Source organism: Calypte anna, chromosome 5A (assembly GCF_003957555.1).
Source record: "Calypte anna isolate BGI_N300 chromosome 5A, bCalAnn1_v1.p, whole genome shotgun sequence".
Taxonomy (NCBI): domain Eukaryota; kingdom Metazoa; phylum Chordata; class Aves; order Apodiformes; family Trochilidae; genus Calypte; species Calypte anna.
The window spans coordinates 8,479,688-8,496,405 of NC_044251.1; the positions used below are offsets into that span (position 1 = coordinate 8,479,688).

Genomic DNA, 16,718 nt, shown 5'->3' on the forward strand with positions numbered 1-16,718 from the left:
GAGGAGCCCTTCTGGGAGTCTGGATCCAGCTCTAGATCTTCCATCCACAATATATATATACATATATATAAAGAACTTAAATGAAAATGCTTTTGTTGCAAATGGAATCAGCCACTATTTCTTGAAGCCTGCAAGGAAGGTCCAGCAGAAAACCTTTGTTCAATATTCTTGAATCAATAGTCTGAGAATCACAATTTCAAGAAGAGAATAGAGCCTGCACCAAATTTGCCAGGTACTGTCTGCATTGTCTGCACAGCAGTCACTAATGAAATTATTCTTCTCACTCCCTACTATGTTCTTCTTTTGCCTTTCAGTAAAAATTGGGTGATAAAGAATAGCAATGAAGAGCAATTGAATATGGTCTAGTAAGTGCCTTTTTCACACTTAAGTACTGCTTGTTAAATTTCATTCTGAAAAATGAAGCCCTATTTAGAATAAATGTGAGGGATCCTGGTGAGAAAAAAAGCACCCTGGGCCATTAAAAGAAAAAAAAAATCTGAGTTTTTTTGTTGCTGCATAATTTTGAAATGAAACACCAATTTCTACTATACTTAAGGAAAAAAAAATTAATTTGCTGACAACTGGGACACCAGACTGCAGGTAAATGAAATTTTTAAAAGAGGGTTTAATACTCTTTAAGAAGGCAAAATGAAGTTTGTAAGTCCCTGGCAGAGCCTTAATTAAATGAAAGGTGTCTTGCTCTGCTCCTTTTATAGATAAAGGAGCAGCTCTTCAGGCTGTTCTGCTGACGGGGGGGGTGGTGCAGCCCTGCAGGTTCCATTTCTGGGCAGTTTTGAGGAGCAGCACCAAACTCTTCCCCCTTAAACAGCTGTGAGGAATTAGGGTAGGATTTTAATACAGCTTCGCTCTCTTGTTCTTGTGGTTATCTACAGAGAGGACTTAACATCCCATTATTTGCCTCTGAGCATTGATCTGTTACCTGTTTTCAGTAAGAATCAGCAGCTTCTGGAGGTAATCTAAACAACAGGTAGTGGTTGTCTCTAGATCTCAGCAAATGATGCTCCCTCCTGCAGTATTTGTCTCCACTTTTAAGAACAGATAAAATACTTCATGGCTGCCTCCCAGGGAATCTCTCATCCTCCCTGGCTCACTGAAGACAAATGTCAGGGATGCAGAGTCTGGCTGGCACTTGCTTCTGGGAATGCTGGGGGACGGATTACCATGGATTGCTCCTGACTGAACATTGCTGCTCACACTGGGCACCTGGAATCAGGGAATCATTAAGGTTGGAAAAGACCACTAAGGTCAAGTTCAAGCTTTCCATCTGTCCTGAAAGACAGACCCATTGTATCTGCTAAACAAGACAGTTGCAAAGAAGCTATTTTAGTGAACTAAAACCCCATTCTGCTTGGAGTTTGGCCTTCTTGTGGAAACGCACGTTCTGAAACAGTAAGGGAAGTTTACCCTAATTGTTGTTGAACATCAAATTTGAGCACAAATATATAACCCATAGTTTTAAAATTTCTCATGGATTTCAGTTTAAGATAGGAGACTTCTCTATTTATTTATAAAACCTGGAATCATAGTATAGTTTGGATTTGACCTTAAAGTTCACCCAGTCCCAACCCCCTGCATGGGCAGGGACACCTCCCACCAGCCCAGGGTGCTCCAGGCCCCCTCCAAAACTGCCCTTGGACACTTTCAGAGATAGAGCATCCCCAGCTTCCCTGGGCAATATCTTCCAGTGTTTCACCACCTTCACAATGAAGAATTTTTTCTTAATAAGTAATCTCATTCTAGACTCTCAGAGATTACAGCCTCTCCCTACAGTCCCTATCTGTGCTTGGGGTTGCTGTGAGATGTAGTTTTGGAAGGCAGAGGAGTGGCAGGAAATAGATGAAATACAGCATCAGTATTTAAATGTGACATTAGGCCTTACCATTTGTCATTGTTCTTAGTAGCCCCCAGCCACATGGGAGGGCTGTGAAATACTCCAGTAAAAGTGCCTGGTTATGCCAAATTCTTCAGTAGAATATTTTGGAAGGCTGCCTTGTCAATGTGTTGGTCCACTTGAAGAGCTCACCCTGCCGTCTGCTAATGATGACCTCAAAAAATTCAAGTTACTTATCCTCATGCATCATTCTAGGGCAGAGTGTTTAGAGAAGGGAATGGTTCTCAGGGAGAGAGAGATCTGGGCACATTTTGTCATTCAATTAGAATCATAGAATTGGCTGGGTTGGAAGGGACCTCAGAGATCATCAAGTCCAACCCTTGAACCACCACTGCGGTTGCTAGACCATGGCACTGAGTGCCACATCCAGTCTCTTTTTAAATATCTCCAGGGATGGAGAATCCACTACTTCCCTGGGCAGCCCATTCCAATGCCTGATCACTCTCTCCGTAAAGAAATTCTTTCTAATATCCAACCTAAACTTCCCCTGGCACAACTTGAGACCCTGCCCTCTTGTCTTGCTGAGAGTTGCCTGGGAAAAGAGACCAACCCCCCCCTGGCTCCAACCTCCTTTCAGGGAGTTGTAGAGAGTGATGAGGTCTCCCCTGAGCCTCCTCTTCTCCAGGCTGAACACCCCCAGCTCCCTCAGCCTCTCCTCATAGGATCTGTGCTCGAGTTCCTTCACCAGCCTGGTTGTCCTCCTTTGGACCTGCTCCAGGACCTCGATATCCTTCCTGAACTGAGGGGCCCAGAACTGGACACAGGACTCGAGGTGTGGCCTCACCAGCGCTGAGTACAGGGGCAGATGTACTTTTTTATGTACTTTTTTTTTATGTACTTTTGATGTCTTCTGTCTGCAGCAATAGTTGGAAAACAATTTAAAAATTCATAAAATATTTTCCTGATAGGAAACAAATAGGTTTTATTAATAGTGGTGTTTACAAAGTGCCTATGGGTACCTGTGCATGCATACATACAGATATTGGCATGAGAGCTTCATTGCCTGCTTTCTGCTTTGGTGCTAACTTTAGCTGTATGGCCAGCTCATATTTTCCCCTTAGTAACCCTGTGGTTTTCAACGTAGAGAATGGGAAAAAAAAAAAAAAAAAAAAAAAAGCCTGAATTCAGTACCTGGCAGTTTGTAAGGAATATTGTGCTTTTTTTTGGTAACTAGTTTTTACTATAATTTGTGGCAGCTGCTTTGTGGCTGTGTGGAGTGTGTCAGTGACTATTGTAGGTATATCTAGCATGGAAAATTTCATCTGTAAATGGTTAAAATTTTGCAGTGTAAGAAACTGAAAGCAGCTTGTCACAGTGGCAGATGTTGGACATCCTTAATGACAGGTGGGATTGCTGCTGTCTGGGGTAAATATATTTGTATTGCTACACAAGTCAGCATAATCATGGAAAGTTTACTGCAAACAGGCACATTCATATCCTCAAATAACTTCAGTTAGCAAATTTGTTCTGTTTTAGACAGATAATTTTCAAATTTGTTTTGAACCTTAGAATCACCCTCTTGATATTAATTTTTAAAGTAGCAGAGTAATGTTTTTGATCTTTTAAGAACCCAATATCTTGTAGTTTAAAAATATTATTTTTGTTTCGTAGCACACTTTCACATTCATGAACTCTGTCTTTTTAATTGTCTCAGTCACTCCTTTTCATTTTATGTTCTGTGAGCTTTAATTAATGAAGAGTGAATTGCCATCTCCCTGAAAACTGTACTAAAAGAATGGCATCAAAAGAAAGTATATGCCAGCTTTCCTGGATCTGATATGAATTTTATATTGATGTAGTAATATTTTTAATATGGCCAATGATTTCAATAAGCAACCTACACAAAGATACTTAATAAAATTAAACAAGAATAAAGTGAAAATAACTATTTTTGTTCCCAGTGTTAAAGTAGATGACACAGTAACAAATTTTTTGACTTAATAATCATAGAATCATCCCTTTGGTTGGAAAAGACCTTTAATATCATTAAGCCCAACTGCTAACCCAGCCTTGCCAAGTGCACCATGTGTCTGGGTGCCACCTCCCCATGTCCTTTCAGTACCTCCAGGCTTGGTGACTCAGCTATCCCCTGGACAGCCTGTTCCCATGCTTGACAACCCTTTCAGGAAAGAATTTTTTTTTTTTTTTTTTTTTAACATCTAATCTAAACCTCCCCTGGCACAATTTAAGGCCATTTCCTCGTGTTCTATTGCTTGTTACCTGGGATAAACCACCACCCACTTTGCTACAGCCTCCTCCCAGGTAGTTGTAGAGAGAGCTGAATTTTGCCAGCTGATTTAACCCATTCCTGCCTCAGACATAAACTGGAATAATCCATCTCCTGACCTAATTAGAATTACCTGTCTCCTTCCTGGGGATAGGTTTGTGTTTGACCTCCTTACTAAGGTGATCCAATCAGGGATGGATTGTTGCCAAAACTCCCATTGTATGGAAATGCAGTAACAGGAGTTCCAGGTCAAAGTTTGTTGCTCCCACCCAGGAAAACACTTGTAAGTGGTTGTTGCAGCCACCCTGAGTCATCACTTAGTCTCACACTTGATTTTATTTCCCTGAATTTAATTGAAATGTTTACCACCTAGTAATATTTAAGGGTGTGGAAGTGCTGTATGTAAGAGCACCTCTGCCCTTTGCATTGCCCAGCAGTGACAGGTCAGGCAATAATGTGCTTGTTCTTCTGGCTGGGATGCACCTGGGTAACACGTGGAGTTTAATTGAAATACACCCTGACCTTGGTTTTGTTCATGAGCCACAGAATGGACATAATTACTATGAATCTACCGAGGGGCATTATGGCAAAATGTTTTATTACTAATTCTGGCTCCTCACACACTTTTGGGAAAAAAAATCATATATTATATAATATAATATAATATATAAATATTAGATTATATTAAAATATTATTATATATAATCATATATTATAATCAAATTATAAATCTCCGTAACAAACAATATGCTGCCATTTCAGCTAAGTCCTAACACAATTTTATTTTTTTTTTTAATTGGCTTCTTAAAGTTCTCTGTACCTACTTTTTCTCTCAAAACATTATTATAATATGATAATTGCATTGCCCCTAACAGTTTCATATTCCTTCATAATTAAATAAACAGCTTGTGAACTGCAGACCAAAAAATGCCTTTGTTCCACTCTTACCTTCAGGGGTTTCCATAGTTACCAAGAACAAGAAGTTTTACCAGGCTCATTTGCCAGGCTTGAGGCTATTCACAACCTTAACTTTTCATCTCATGTCTCTTTTCTTCTTTGTCTCTTTGTTTATTAACAGAAGAAGGAAGTAATTAGAACTCAGTTAGAACAAATGCCATGATGCAAAAGGAGTGCAGGGCTTCAGAGTGTTATTAGCAGGATATTTTTCTCCTAGAAGGTTTTTTTAAATACTGGATACTAAGCAATACAGCCTTTTAGTTACCAAAATTCTAAAACACTTATCAAACACTTCTCCAACTCAATATTCAGACCTTAGAGAAGGAAAACACCTTTCTTGACACAGCATGATCACATAGAAACATTTCGACAAATACCTAAAAATTTCTGTCTTCTGGTTTCTATTATGTACTGAGATCAAGAGCTCAGCAAGACTCAAAGTAGGATTTGTATGAGCAACAAAAATATTCAGGAGACATTGTAATTTAGGGAAGGCTGCTTTGGGCTTTAAAAATTGGACTCATTTTCTAAGATTAGGATGAAACCTTCTTAAAGGCAGATATATCGTTTAATGGCCTCTTCTCTTCTCTCTTCTCTCTTCTCTCTTCTCTTCTCTCTTCTCTTCTCTCTTCTCTCTTCTCTCTTCTCTCTTCTCTTCTCTTCTCTTCTCTTCTCTTCTCTTCTCTTCTCTTCTCTTCTCTTCTCTTCTCTTCTCTTCTCTTCTCTTTCTCTTCTCTTCTCTTCTCTTCTCTTCTCTTCTCTTCTCTTCTCTTCTCTTCTCTTCTCTTCTCTTCTCTTCTCTTCTCTTCTCTTCTCTTCTCTTCTCTTCTCTTCTCTTCTCTCTCCTCTCCTCTCCTCTCCTCTCCTCTCCTCTCCTCTCCTCTCCTCTCCTCTCCTCTCCTCTCCTCTCCTCTCCTCTCCTCTCCTCTCCTCTCCTCTCCTCTCCTCTCCTCTCCTCTCCTCTCCTCTCCTCTCCTCTCCTCTCCTCTCCTCTCCTCTCCTCTCCTCTCCTCTCCTCTCCTCTCCTCTCCTCTCCTCTCCTCTCCTCTCCTCTCCTCTCCTCTCCTCTCCTCTCCTCTCCTCTCCTCTCCTCTCCTCTCCTCTCCTCTCCTCTCCTCTCCTCTCCTCTCCTCTCCTCTCCTCTCCTCTCCTCTCCTCTCCTCTCCTCTCCTCTCCTCTCCTCTCCTCTCCTCTCATACCGATGCTGTGATTTAGGCAATCATTCCACCACCTGACCCTGCTTGGGAAGGGGAAATCAGGAAAAGGAATGGAGACCTGTGGGTTGAAACGAAAATAGTTTTAACAAAATAAAAATAATCAACTAATATTATCCCTCTGCACCAACATGGTTCAAAGCTACCCTTGACCTTGGTCACTATAGAAACCTGCATGCCAGAGCTAGGAATAAATGACAACAGCACATCTTAGCTCTTTTGTTCTTAAAGAACTGGACTCTAATTTGGAAAAAAAAAAAATCTGAACAGAAAAAGAAATTACTGTGTAATTCTGTCCCAGCAAACCCAGTATAACTGGCTACATTTCTCTATGCATTCTTAGACTAGAATTGTGTTCTGAGCTGACATTTCCTACATCTATTTTTGTAGTTTGGGAGAAAATTTTGGAAGGAATCAGGACTAACATCTTGGATTCCATCAGCCTTGCACTTTTTGCCTCTGCATTTTTTATAAGATGCAACATTGAAATATTTCACATACTCAAGCTCCAGACTCTTGCCTGCTGTTTTGAAATCCTGTAGTATGTGGTTGAAAAGGATGTTAATTTATACAGGTTAAAGCTTCCGTGTAAAAAAAAGAAATTGATATTCTACCAGATCAAAACTAGTTTGTTTGAAATGAAGTATTGCTGTAGTACCTTTAAGTAGATCCTGTCTTAAGTCACTACTGGGCTGACAAAAATAAGCAAAGATTGCAGTGTTTCAAAATAATGAAGTGTGCCAGGAGTGAAAATGGCATTGCAGTCCATCGCATAATTTTTTATTAAGGGTTGTTCTTATCTTAATTTTGTTGTGGTGCTTTGTGAATGGGGATCTGTGATTTTGCTTTGATAATAAACCAAAAAAGGGATTAAGGAATCATCTGTTTCAATAGATAGAAGCCCCTATTTCAGATGAATAGAAGCATCTATTTCCATAGACAGAGATATATTCTGGTTTAGGTGCTGCTCACTGAGCTATTCCTGACCTAAGACAGTGAAATCCTGAAGGTGTTTGTGTGACTCCCATTTCTCCCCTGGCTGGCACAAGAGATGTGGGGTTGTGCTGCTGCACTTAGGAGAATTCTGTTAGCAAGGCTATTGGGAAATTCCTCCTGTAGAGTTGCTTGTTTCCCCCTAGATGAATATCTGTCTTGAAAAATACACAGGAAACTAAAAAGGTTCAGAGAAAAGGTGTTTTGTCAACTGAATTAGTTAAGTGAGAAGAACAAAACTGGAAATAAATAACCCCAGGGACCAGTGCTGAGGTAGAAAGCCTCTTTAGCTTTATGTAATTGAATCGAGCCTGAGTTAATACAGAACAAAAGTTTTTAATGTCTAGATGGAGTCTCAAGAAAATTAATCCAAATTAACTTTGAAAAGGGAGTAGCTAAACTGCATTACATTCTTTCATGGTCACTCTTAATTGAAATTACAGTGCCCTTGATGCAATTTAGCTTAAATTACATTCTAAATAAGAGTGTCCACACAAAGATTTAATGCAATATAATTAAACCACTTTAAAAGTTCATTCCAATTAAGATTCTAGAATGTTTTGGAGTGGACAAGTACCAAGCTACATTCTGGTGGCTTTTATGAAAGAATTTAAGTGAGTTTATTGTGAAGAGTTCATAGATTGTTCCTTTTATCACCACTGTGAGCAGTCTGAATAGAGATTAAAATTGCTTTGTCCTCTTCACCCTTTGGGTGACATCCAGGGAAAGGTCAATAAAGAAGGCAAAAAATTTCTCCTAATAAAAATCAGTCTGTCCTAAAAATATATCTACTACATATTGTCTAACATTTCCTATTATTTTGCTGTAAAATTAGCAAATATGATGAGTGGTACTGAGGATAGGGAGTGCAAATGACTCTTGGGAGTAAAAGAATATTTATAAACAAAGGGGAAGTTATTTAGTTTAAAACTCTGGAAAATCTCTTAATTTCCAGCTAAAATGCAAATATTTTCACCTGGGCCAATGTGTACTAAAATTCTCATTTTTAAAATGTCTTTTTCATGTTCATTTCTGCTACCTGAAGCTAAGGAGAAATATTTTAAACCTTAGGAAGACGTGGGAGAGGAAAGAGGAAATCATGCTGGAAAATGAGGAGTGTGGAATAAAGCTGTTTTCTGTATAACCTCATGAGAGAAAAGAAGAAAAAGGCAAATTGGATCAAACTCATCCTTGATTGAACTCCCTTGAAATCAATGGTGATTCAGGAGGATTGAAGATGTCCAGTCACATTTGGGTCTCTCAGGTCAGTGTCTTAGTGGTTCAGCAGGGTTTTGAAAGCCTTGCAGAGGAGAACTGGAAAGTATCTGTGGTACAGCTGTGTCCACTCTGCATCCTACACCTATCTGAGAAAAACTGATGGGTTTTGAATCCTCCTGGGTTTTTAGGCTTTATGGCAATGGCTCTCTAACCTGGTGGTGAAACTTGTAAAGTCTTGCAGCAGTGAAAAGGGAAAACTGATTTTTAAGAATGGAGGAAAATATCCACAGCTCTATAGTTGCACTGAAGGGGGTTTCACTGTGGAGCAGTCTGTTTTAAAAAAAAAAACAAACCCAAAGAGCTCAGGCAGGTCCAAATCCATGAGAAAAACAAAAAATAAGATCAGGAAGAGGAAAAGATCAGATCTGTTGTAACCTAGTGTACTGATTTTGTGTGTTCTCTGCAGAACACAGCATGTGTTCCTCTGCTGATGGCAAAGCCATTCCAGAGAGCACAGGAGTGGTGCTGGTGTCCTGTGCACAGGCAGGGAACAGGATGCAGAGTGTTTGGACTTAAAGCTCTGGTCCTGGGCTTTCAGCCTGGTGGGGAGGGGTAGATGAGGGCAGGGGGAAGGAATCCCTAGCAGTCTGGTTCTGTTAGCCCAGCCCTTCCCTTCCCAGCCATCTGGGGCCATCTGAGGCTGCAGGAACATTTGCAGAGCAGATGTTGGTACAAGATTTCTGGCCCCACTGGGGTTCCCTGCCCACAGTTCAGTCTCTGTTCTGGGACAAGGGTTTTACCTTCACATGTTCCAGTATTTTGTGGGACTAAAACAGATTGTGTGCTTTTCTCCTGGTATCTACACTGACATTCCATTGGCTTCCTCTGCTGGCTTTGCTTCCAAAAGGGGATCAGGCCCTGGGAGCATTCAGAGTTCCTGAAAAGAGAGCCAAATGAGTCACTTCTGCATCCTGGGATTCAGACGTATTTTTATTGCTGCACTGCACGGCCCGTGCCATCAGAAACTGTTTTCAGTTCTCTGATGCTGATAGTACTAGAAAAGATTTCCCAGCATAATTAGCTGCTTGATGCACCTGGCTCCTCTTCATATGTTTGGAAATCTGCCATTTAATTTGCAACTGTAGAATGACTTGTTTACTAAAAAATGCAGGTAGGTATCTTAGCAAAGGGTTTTTCTCTCAAAAACCTCTTCAAAAGAGTACGATATACAGCATATATAGCTGTGAAATATAAGGCGAAGCAAAGGTGTGTTTTCTGAATGCATCCACTTACTTGTCAACTTGAAAAAAATAGTAGGAAGTGATATGAATGCATCCTGAAATGTTGTGGCATGTGGTTGAGGGAGAATTGTGAGTATTTAACTATGCTTTAGTTTACATTTATCTGTGATATAGTTATGCTGATTTAAATTTGCTGGGATGGTTTCATCACCTGATAACTGATAGATTCTGTCTATATCTTCAATGTAGTGACAGCATCACATCTCCTTTTTTATGGCAGATGGACAGCACCAACCAAAGTGTGTTAGATCAGATTGCACCATAAGTATAGATTGGGATAAAGCCATGGTCTTTGGCCTCCACTGCTCCCCATCTGAGTTGATTACTTACAGACTGGATGAATTCTGTATCCCACAGGCTATACTGAAAGCTGTCTGAGTTGCCTACAGCAACCAAAGCACCAGTGATCCAGCACAGGGTCACTGGAGCTTGGGAAATACCTTTGCCACCTCCCATACCTCATCAGGCAGAGGTTCTGTTTTTGTAACCAGAGCCCACTCTTCCAGTAAAACCTTTAGAGAGTGTAGTGGAACAAAGCAATCAGACGCCTCTGATTACCGAGAAGTGGGTGTGAGCCGGTATCAAATCCACCTGTGCCCAATTAGGGCAGCCCCCCTATTGAGCATGTGCAAGACCAGGGGGCCAATAAAAGGGTGAAACTCACAGCCACAGACTAGCTCACTCTCAAGCACTGTATTACCTTTATTGCGCCACTAGCGCTCACCACCTCCAAGGTGAGGCTCTCGTGGCGCAGCTGGTTAAGACCCAGTACTGCAATGCCGAAAGCCCTGGGTTTGAGACTCCACAGAGAGCCTCACCTTGGAGGCAATGAGCGCTAGTGGTGCAATAAAGGTAATACAGTGCTTGAGAGTGAGCTAGTCTGTGGCTGTGAGTTTCACCCTTTTATTGGCCCCCTGGTCTTGCACATGCTCAATAGGGGGCCTGCCCTAATTGGGCACAGGTGGATTTGATACCGGCTCACACCCACTTCTCGGTAATCAGAGGCGTCTGATTGCTTTGTTCCACTACAAGAGAGCAGAGTGAGTATCACAACTGCTGGTGAAATAACAAAGAGTGATCAAAGCACATCTGGCCTAAGACCTAATTACAAACCAGTGAGAAACTAATTGTGAGTTCTACCCTGATACCCATAAGGAAGATCTCTCTCCATCCACATTTGGCAATATTTCCTTTCAGTAGCACAACCATTTGAGCTGTCCCTGAGTAAAGCTGCACTGAGCAGATGTGCACAGGCTTTGTGCTTCATCTTCTGCATTGGATCTCAGAGGGCAATGGTTTTTCCTTAAGGGAAAACAGGTGGTACATTGAGACTCAGCAGCAAACAAGTTTTAGAGAGGAGAACATGCAAATCAAATATCAGTTTGAAAAAAGATTTTTTGAGTGTTCTGGGGAACTGAAGTGAAACCAAACCAAATAACTCTCTATATTTGTGTGTCTCCATGGCCACAAAGAGAATAGACTTCAGTATACTAAAAGTGACAGATGATGCACGCTTGCAGCAGTGTAGTGCCACAGAGCAGTCATGTTTGGAGAAACAATAATTGTACAGTGTCTGGAGAACTGACTGTGCAGTAAAGAAATTCTTAGCATTTTAGATACATATTAAATATATACAGCAGAGGGCACCAGTGTTATGGAATTGACCACAGAGTTGGTATTTTGGTACTAGGATAATAAAGGGGGGGAAAAATTGCTGAGAAGAGAAGGAGTTGTCAGGAAGGTCTAAAGAAGTTGGTTGATGTTCTGTGTTCCATGTGTGGATTTATAAAGCTAAACCTCTGTGTATCTCTGGCATTATAGGCAAATACTGAATAGCTAATTACTCCAATACAGAATTCCAGATGGGTCTTTATGTTAAGCCCATCAAAATTTTTCCATAATGTTCTTCAAGCCTTTAAATTAATTTTCCACAGAGTTTTTGTGCTAGCTAATTTTTTTTTCAGGGATCTTATGGTTTAAAATTACATTGATGTGAAATAACTGCACCCAGACTTCCTAAACACTTAAGCTCTGAGCAGTGGAAAACCAGCAGTAGAAAAGAAAGGACCTTTTTGATATATTCCTACTCCCACTAGGAATCTCAGTGCAGTATGCAGTTAGCTGGAGACAAAGTTCAGTGGTTGGAAGGGAGGACTTGCAAGGCACTGCCCAGCAGAGTTTTTGTTGGTCGTTGGGGCTTTTTATGACTCATCAGCTCCCCTGTCCTTAATGGCACCATCCCCAGTGAGTGTGCTCTGATGGTAAATACTTCGTTTTGCTTCCTGTATTACCAAGGAAGAGAGAGAACAAATTAGTAACGTAAATAAATCCAAAGTTAACTTAAATGTTGGCTACAAAATCCAAGATTTTCTCTCAGTGCCTCCCAGAAGATGTTCCAGTGGATTCACTAGCCAAGGCCAGCTATGCAAGATGCTTTATGGTCTCCCTGGATTGCTTTTTGCTGGCCTTGGCTAGTGAATGGGTCAGAGCCAGCCCAAGGAAGGTGTGGGGGTAAGGATGCAAGCTGGAGGTAAGGATTACTTGCAGCTCTGGAGCTGGGTGCAGCAAGCTGAGTTCTCAGATCAGTTCCAGTGAAAACGTCATCATTTCACTAGTGCAATGATGGTTTGGTGTGTTTCTGTACCTGTTCTATTACTTGTTGATGGAATTTATTATCTTGAGGGGCTAAGTTTTAGGAGAATTCAAAAAAATTACAAAAAAAGACAAATCTTCTAAACAAAGAAAACCAACAACTACTGACAACAAAAACCAGTAATTAAATCACATTATACAATCGTATCAACTAACAGAAGATGGTTAATGACTATTCAATATAAATATTCAGTGAGCACAGTTGTTAAAGAGCCTGAAATTTATATTAATCTCATTGATAAAATTCTTTTGACCACAATGGGCACATTCTTCTTCACGAAAGCATAAAAAAAATAAGAACCAGGTCCTTTTCATCCTCTTTTAGCACAGTGATTTAGTAAAGTTGGATATATTTTTTAACTTTTTATATTCTTTATTTTTGAGCATCTCTTTACAAAAAAGTGACCTTGTAAACCTGCAGTAAAAAACAATCTGTGTACAGCAGCCACCCCTCATCTAATCAAGTATATTATATTGTATCGTATCATATTATATTATTATTATTATATTATCCTAAAGCCCCAAAGCTGATGTTCAGAGTTGCAGAGGTGGGAGTAATAATCTTCAGAGTCATGACAGAGTGTAAGGCACAGACAGAAAAGCTGAGTGACTTGCTCAAGGTTGCAAAACACCTTCATTTCATGAATCTTTCATACCAAGAGTGATGTTTTATAAATAGCACTAACAGAGCAGATCAAAGATACAGTCCAGACTTTCCAGTCCCCATTCACAGGTTTTTAACCTGTTTTTAAATTGGATTTCTCTGCAGTAAATTATTAAAAGCAAGAGGAGAACACTTGCTAGGCCTGAACAAGTTTTTTAAAAATGCAGAAATTCTCAAGCATCCATTGTCTGAATATATAATTAGGAAAAAAAAGTCTTTCAGTAAATGGATTACTGCAAGATGCAAGTTAACATATTTTTTTCCTGTTTTGTTTCTTTTTATTTTCCAAGAATGATAGTTGTTGTTGTTGGTTTTTAACATAAAATGAAACAATTCAGAGCCTCCAGTGGAAAATCTTTGCCTTACGGTATGTTGTTTTACTGAATATATGTATTATTCATCTGGTTGCTCTGGGTTACAAACATGCCTTAAGCTTGCTGTAATTTATAAGACTGTACTTTTGGCTAATTTATAGGAAATATCATTAATCTCTACAGCAGTGAGACCTTGCACTGAGCAGCAGATTGAAAATGAACTGAGGACAGGAGGCTTTAGGAACTACGACAAATGAATCAGTAAATTCTTAAAATGGTAATGATCATTTGTAGCCCTTCCAGCAAGATCTGTAGGGGGTTTTTTAGAGGTACCAATGAAACTGCCAACCTTGAAGCTACTGAGATATTTTTCAGCATTTAAATAGCTATTCTTACTTTTGTGTGCAGCACACATTTACTAACGAGTGTTTGTCTGCTGGGAGCCAAACAAAATTGAGGAGGAAATACCATGAAATTGGATGATGTTTCATGGAAGCAAAGAGTTGATGCCCAGCATGTTTCTTTTGTATTTTATTTTTAAAATTTGAAATAGGCCTAGCATTTGCATGAGCTGATAGATTCAGTATTAAAGGCTTTTCTTCTAGTTAAACTCTGATGCAGGAATGACACTTCTGTAGGCAAAGATTTTCACCCATACAAAACAGGACTCTCAACGTGCTCTTCATAGTATCCGTTGTGTTGTCTTATGTCTCAAGAAGGTTAAAGACTTGAATATTCTGGCATTTGTTTTTTTTAGAGAGCACACTTAAATATTTGAGGTTAATCTAATGTTCTCCTTTCTCCTTTCTTTCAGGCTATTCAAACTTCAGAAGGTCCAACACCAAATAAATTATGAATGTTGAACAAGATGACCTTACATCCACAGCAGATAATGATAGGTCCTAGGTTTAACAGGGCCCTATTTGACCCCCTGCTTGTGGTGCTGTTGGCTCTTCAGCTTCTTGTGGTGGCTGGGCTAGTGAGGGCTCAGACTTGCCCTTCTGTCTGTTCCTGCAGCAACCAGTTCAGTAAAGTGATTTGTGTACGGAAGAACCTGAAAGACGTCCCGGACGGGATCTCCACCAACACCCGCTTGCTCAACCTCCATGAGAACCAGATCCAAATCATTAAAGTCAACAGCTTCAAGCATCTGAGGCACCTAGAGATCCTGCAGCTCAGCAGGAATCACATCAGAACAATCGAAATAGGGGCTTTCAATGGTCTGGCCAATCTCAACACTTTGGAACTCTTTGACAATCGTCTGACCACTATCCCAAATGGGGCTTTTGTATACCTGTCAAAACTGAAGGAACTGTGGCTGAGAAACAACCCCATTGAGAGCATCCCCTCTTATGCTTTTAACAGAATCCCTTCCCTCCGGAGGCTGGATTTGGGTGAGTTGAAAAGGCTTTCATACATCTCAGAAGGTGCCTTTGAAGGTCTGTCCAACTTGAGGTATTTGAACCTTGCCATGTGCAATCTCCGAGAGATCCCTAACCTAACCCCCCTTGTAAAACTGGATGAGTTAGACCTTTCTGGGAACCACCTGACTGCCATCCGGCCAGGTTCTTTCCAAGGGTTAATGCATCTTCAGAAATTGTGGATGATACAGTCCCAGATTCAGGTGATAGAGAGGAATGCTTTTGATAACCTGCAGTCCCTCGTGGAGATCAACCTGGCACACAACAACCTGACCCTTCTGCCTCACGACCTGTTCACACCACTCCGCCTGGAGAGGATCCACCTGCATCACAACCCTTGGAACTGCAACTGTGACATCCTTTGGCTCAGCTGGTGGATTAAAGACAAGGCTCCCTCCAACACTGCGTGTTGTGCCCGCTGCCACACGCCTCCCAGTTTAAAGGGGAGGTACATTGGTGAGCTGGACCTCAACTACTTCACCTGCTACGCTCCTGTCATCGTGGAGCCCCCAGCGGACCTCAACGTGACGGAGGGCATGGCCGCAGAGATGAGGTGCCGGGCATCCACCTCCCTCACCTCCGTCTCTTGGATTACTCCCAGCGGATCCGTCATGACGCACGGGGCCTACCGGGTCCGAATCGCCGTGCTCAGTGATGGCACGTTGAATTTCACCAAGGTGACCGTGCAAGACACGGGCCTGTACACCTGCATGGTGAGTAACTCTGTGGGGAATACCACGGCCTCCGCCACGCTGAACGTGACTGCCCTGGATAACCCCGGCTATACCTACTTCTCAACCGTCACAGTAGAGACTGTGGAACCTTCTCAGGACGAGGCACAGACCACAGAGCAGGTTGGGCCCACGCCGGTTACCAACTGGGAGACCACCAACATGACAACCTCACTCACCCCACAGAGCACAAGGTCGACGGAAAAAGCGTTCACCGTCCCCGTGACGGACGCGAGCAACGGGATCCCGGGGATAGATGAGGTTATGAAGACTACTAAAATAATAATTGGTTGTTTTGTGGCTATCACTCTCATGGCTGCTGTGATGCTGGTGATTTTCTACAAAATGAGGAAGCAGCATCACCGGCAGAACCACCACGCTCCGACACGGACTGTGGAGATCATTAATGTGGATGATGAGCTCACGGGTGACACTCCCATAGAGAGTCACTTGCCCATGCCAGCAATAGAGCATGAGCACCTAAATCACTATAACTCTTACAAGTCTCCTTTCAACCACACAACAACAGTTAACACAATAAATTCAATACACAGTTCAGTGCATGAACCGTTATTGATCCGAATGAACTCAAAAGACAATGTACAAGAGACTCAGATCTAAAAGATTTATGACATTATGGGGCTGGGGTGGGTACAGTGAGAGATGGTTTATAAGACAAATGACACAAATGACTGGGCTAAATCTACTGTTTCAAAAAAAGTGTCTTTACAAAGAAAAAGAAATTTATTTATTAAAAATTCTATTGTGATCTAAAGCAGACAAAATTATGTGTATTCCTCAGAACCTGTTTTTGCTGCACTTATTTACCCTCCTGTTTCCCTTTTTCCCTTCCCAACCTATTCTGATTCCCATTTGCCATATTTTTCATAGGAGATCTTGATTCCCTAAAAGAACTGGTCTAGGAAATTTTGTAAGAATTCTGTTACACTTTGGGAATTTATATGGTGAATTCTAGTGGTGAGATTTGGTCTATTTTGTCATTTTTTCCTCCTTTTTTCTTTTGCTTTCTCATGCCCTTTTTGAAGTCATTCAGTAGAGAATGGAATAATAACTGCTACTTTACAGGTGCAAAAGACAAACATGAAAAACTTTT

At 41.0% G+C, this 16,718-nt stretch overlaps 1 protein-coding gene across 1 annotated transcript in view; it reads left to right on the forward strand.

The window, feature by feature from the left end:
• The window catches only part of LRRC4C (leucine rich repeat containing 4C), a 76,375-nt gene extending 59,996 nt beyond the window's left edge, over positions 1-16,379 (forward strand). Inside the window, exon 2 of the mRNA XM_030452662.1 lies at positions 14,267-16,379. Within this exon, the coding sequence (XP_030308522.1) occupies positions 14,309-16,225 (1,917 nt within the window). The 5' untranslated portion in view covers positions 14,267-14,308 and the 3' untranslated portion in view covers positions 16,226-16,379. The remainder of the gene's footprint in view (positions 1-14,266) is intronic.
• The last annotated feature ends 339 nt before the right edge of the window (positions 16,380-16,718 follow it).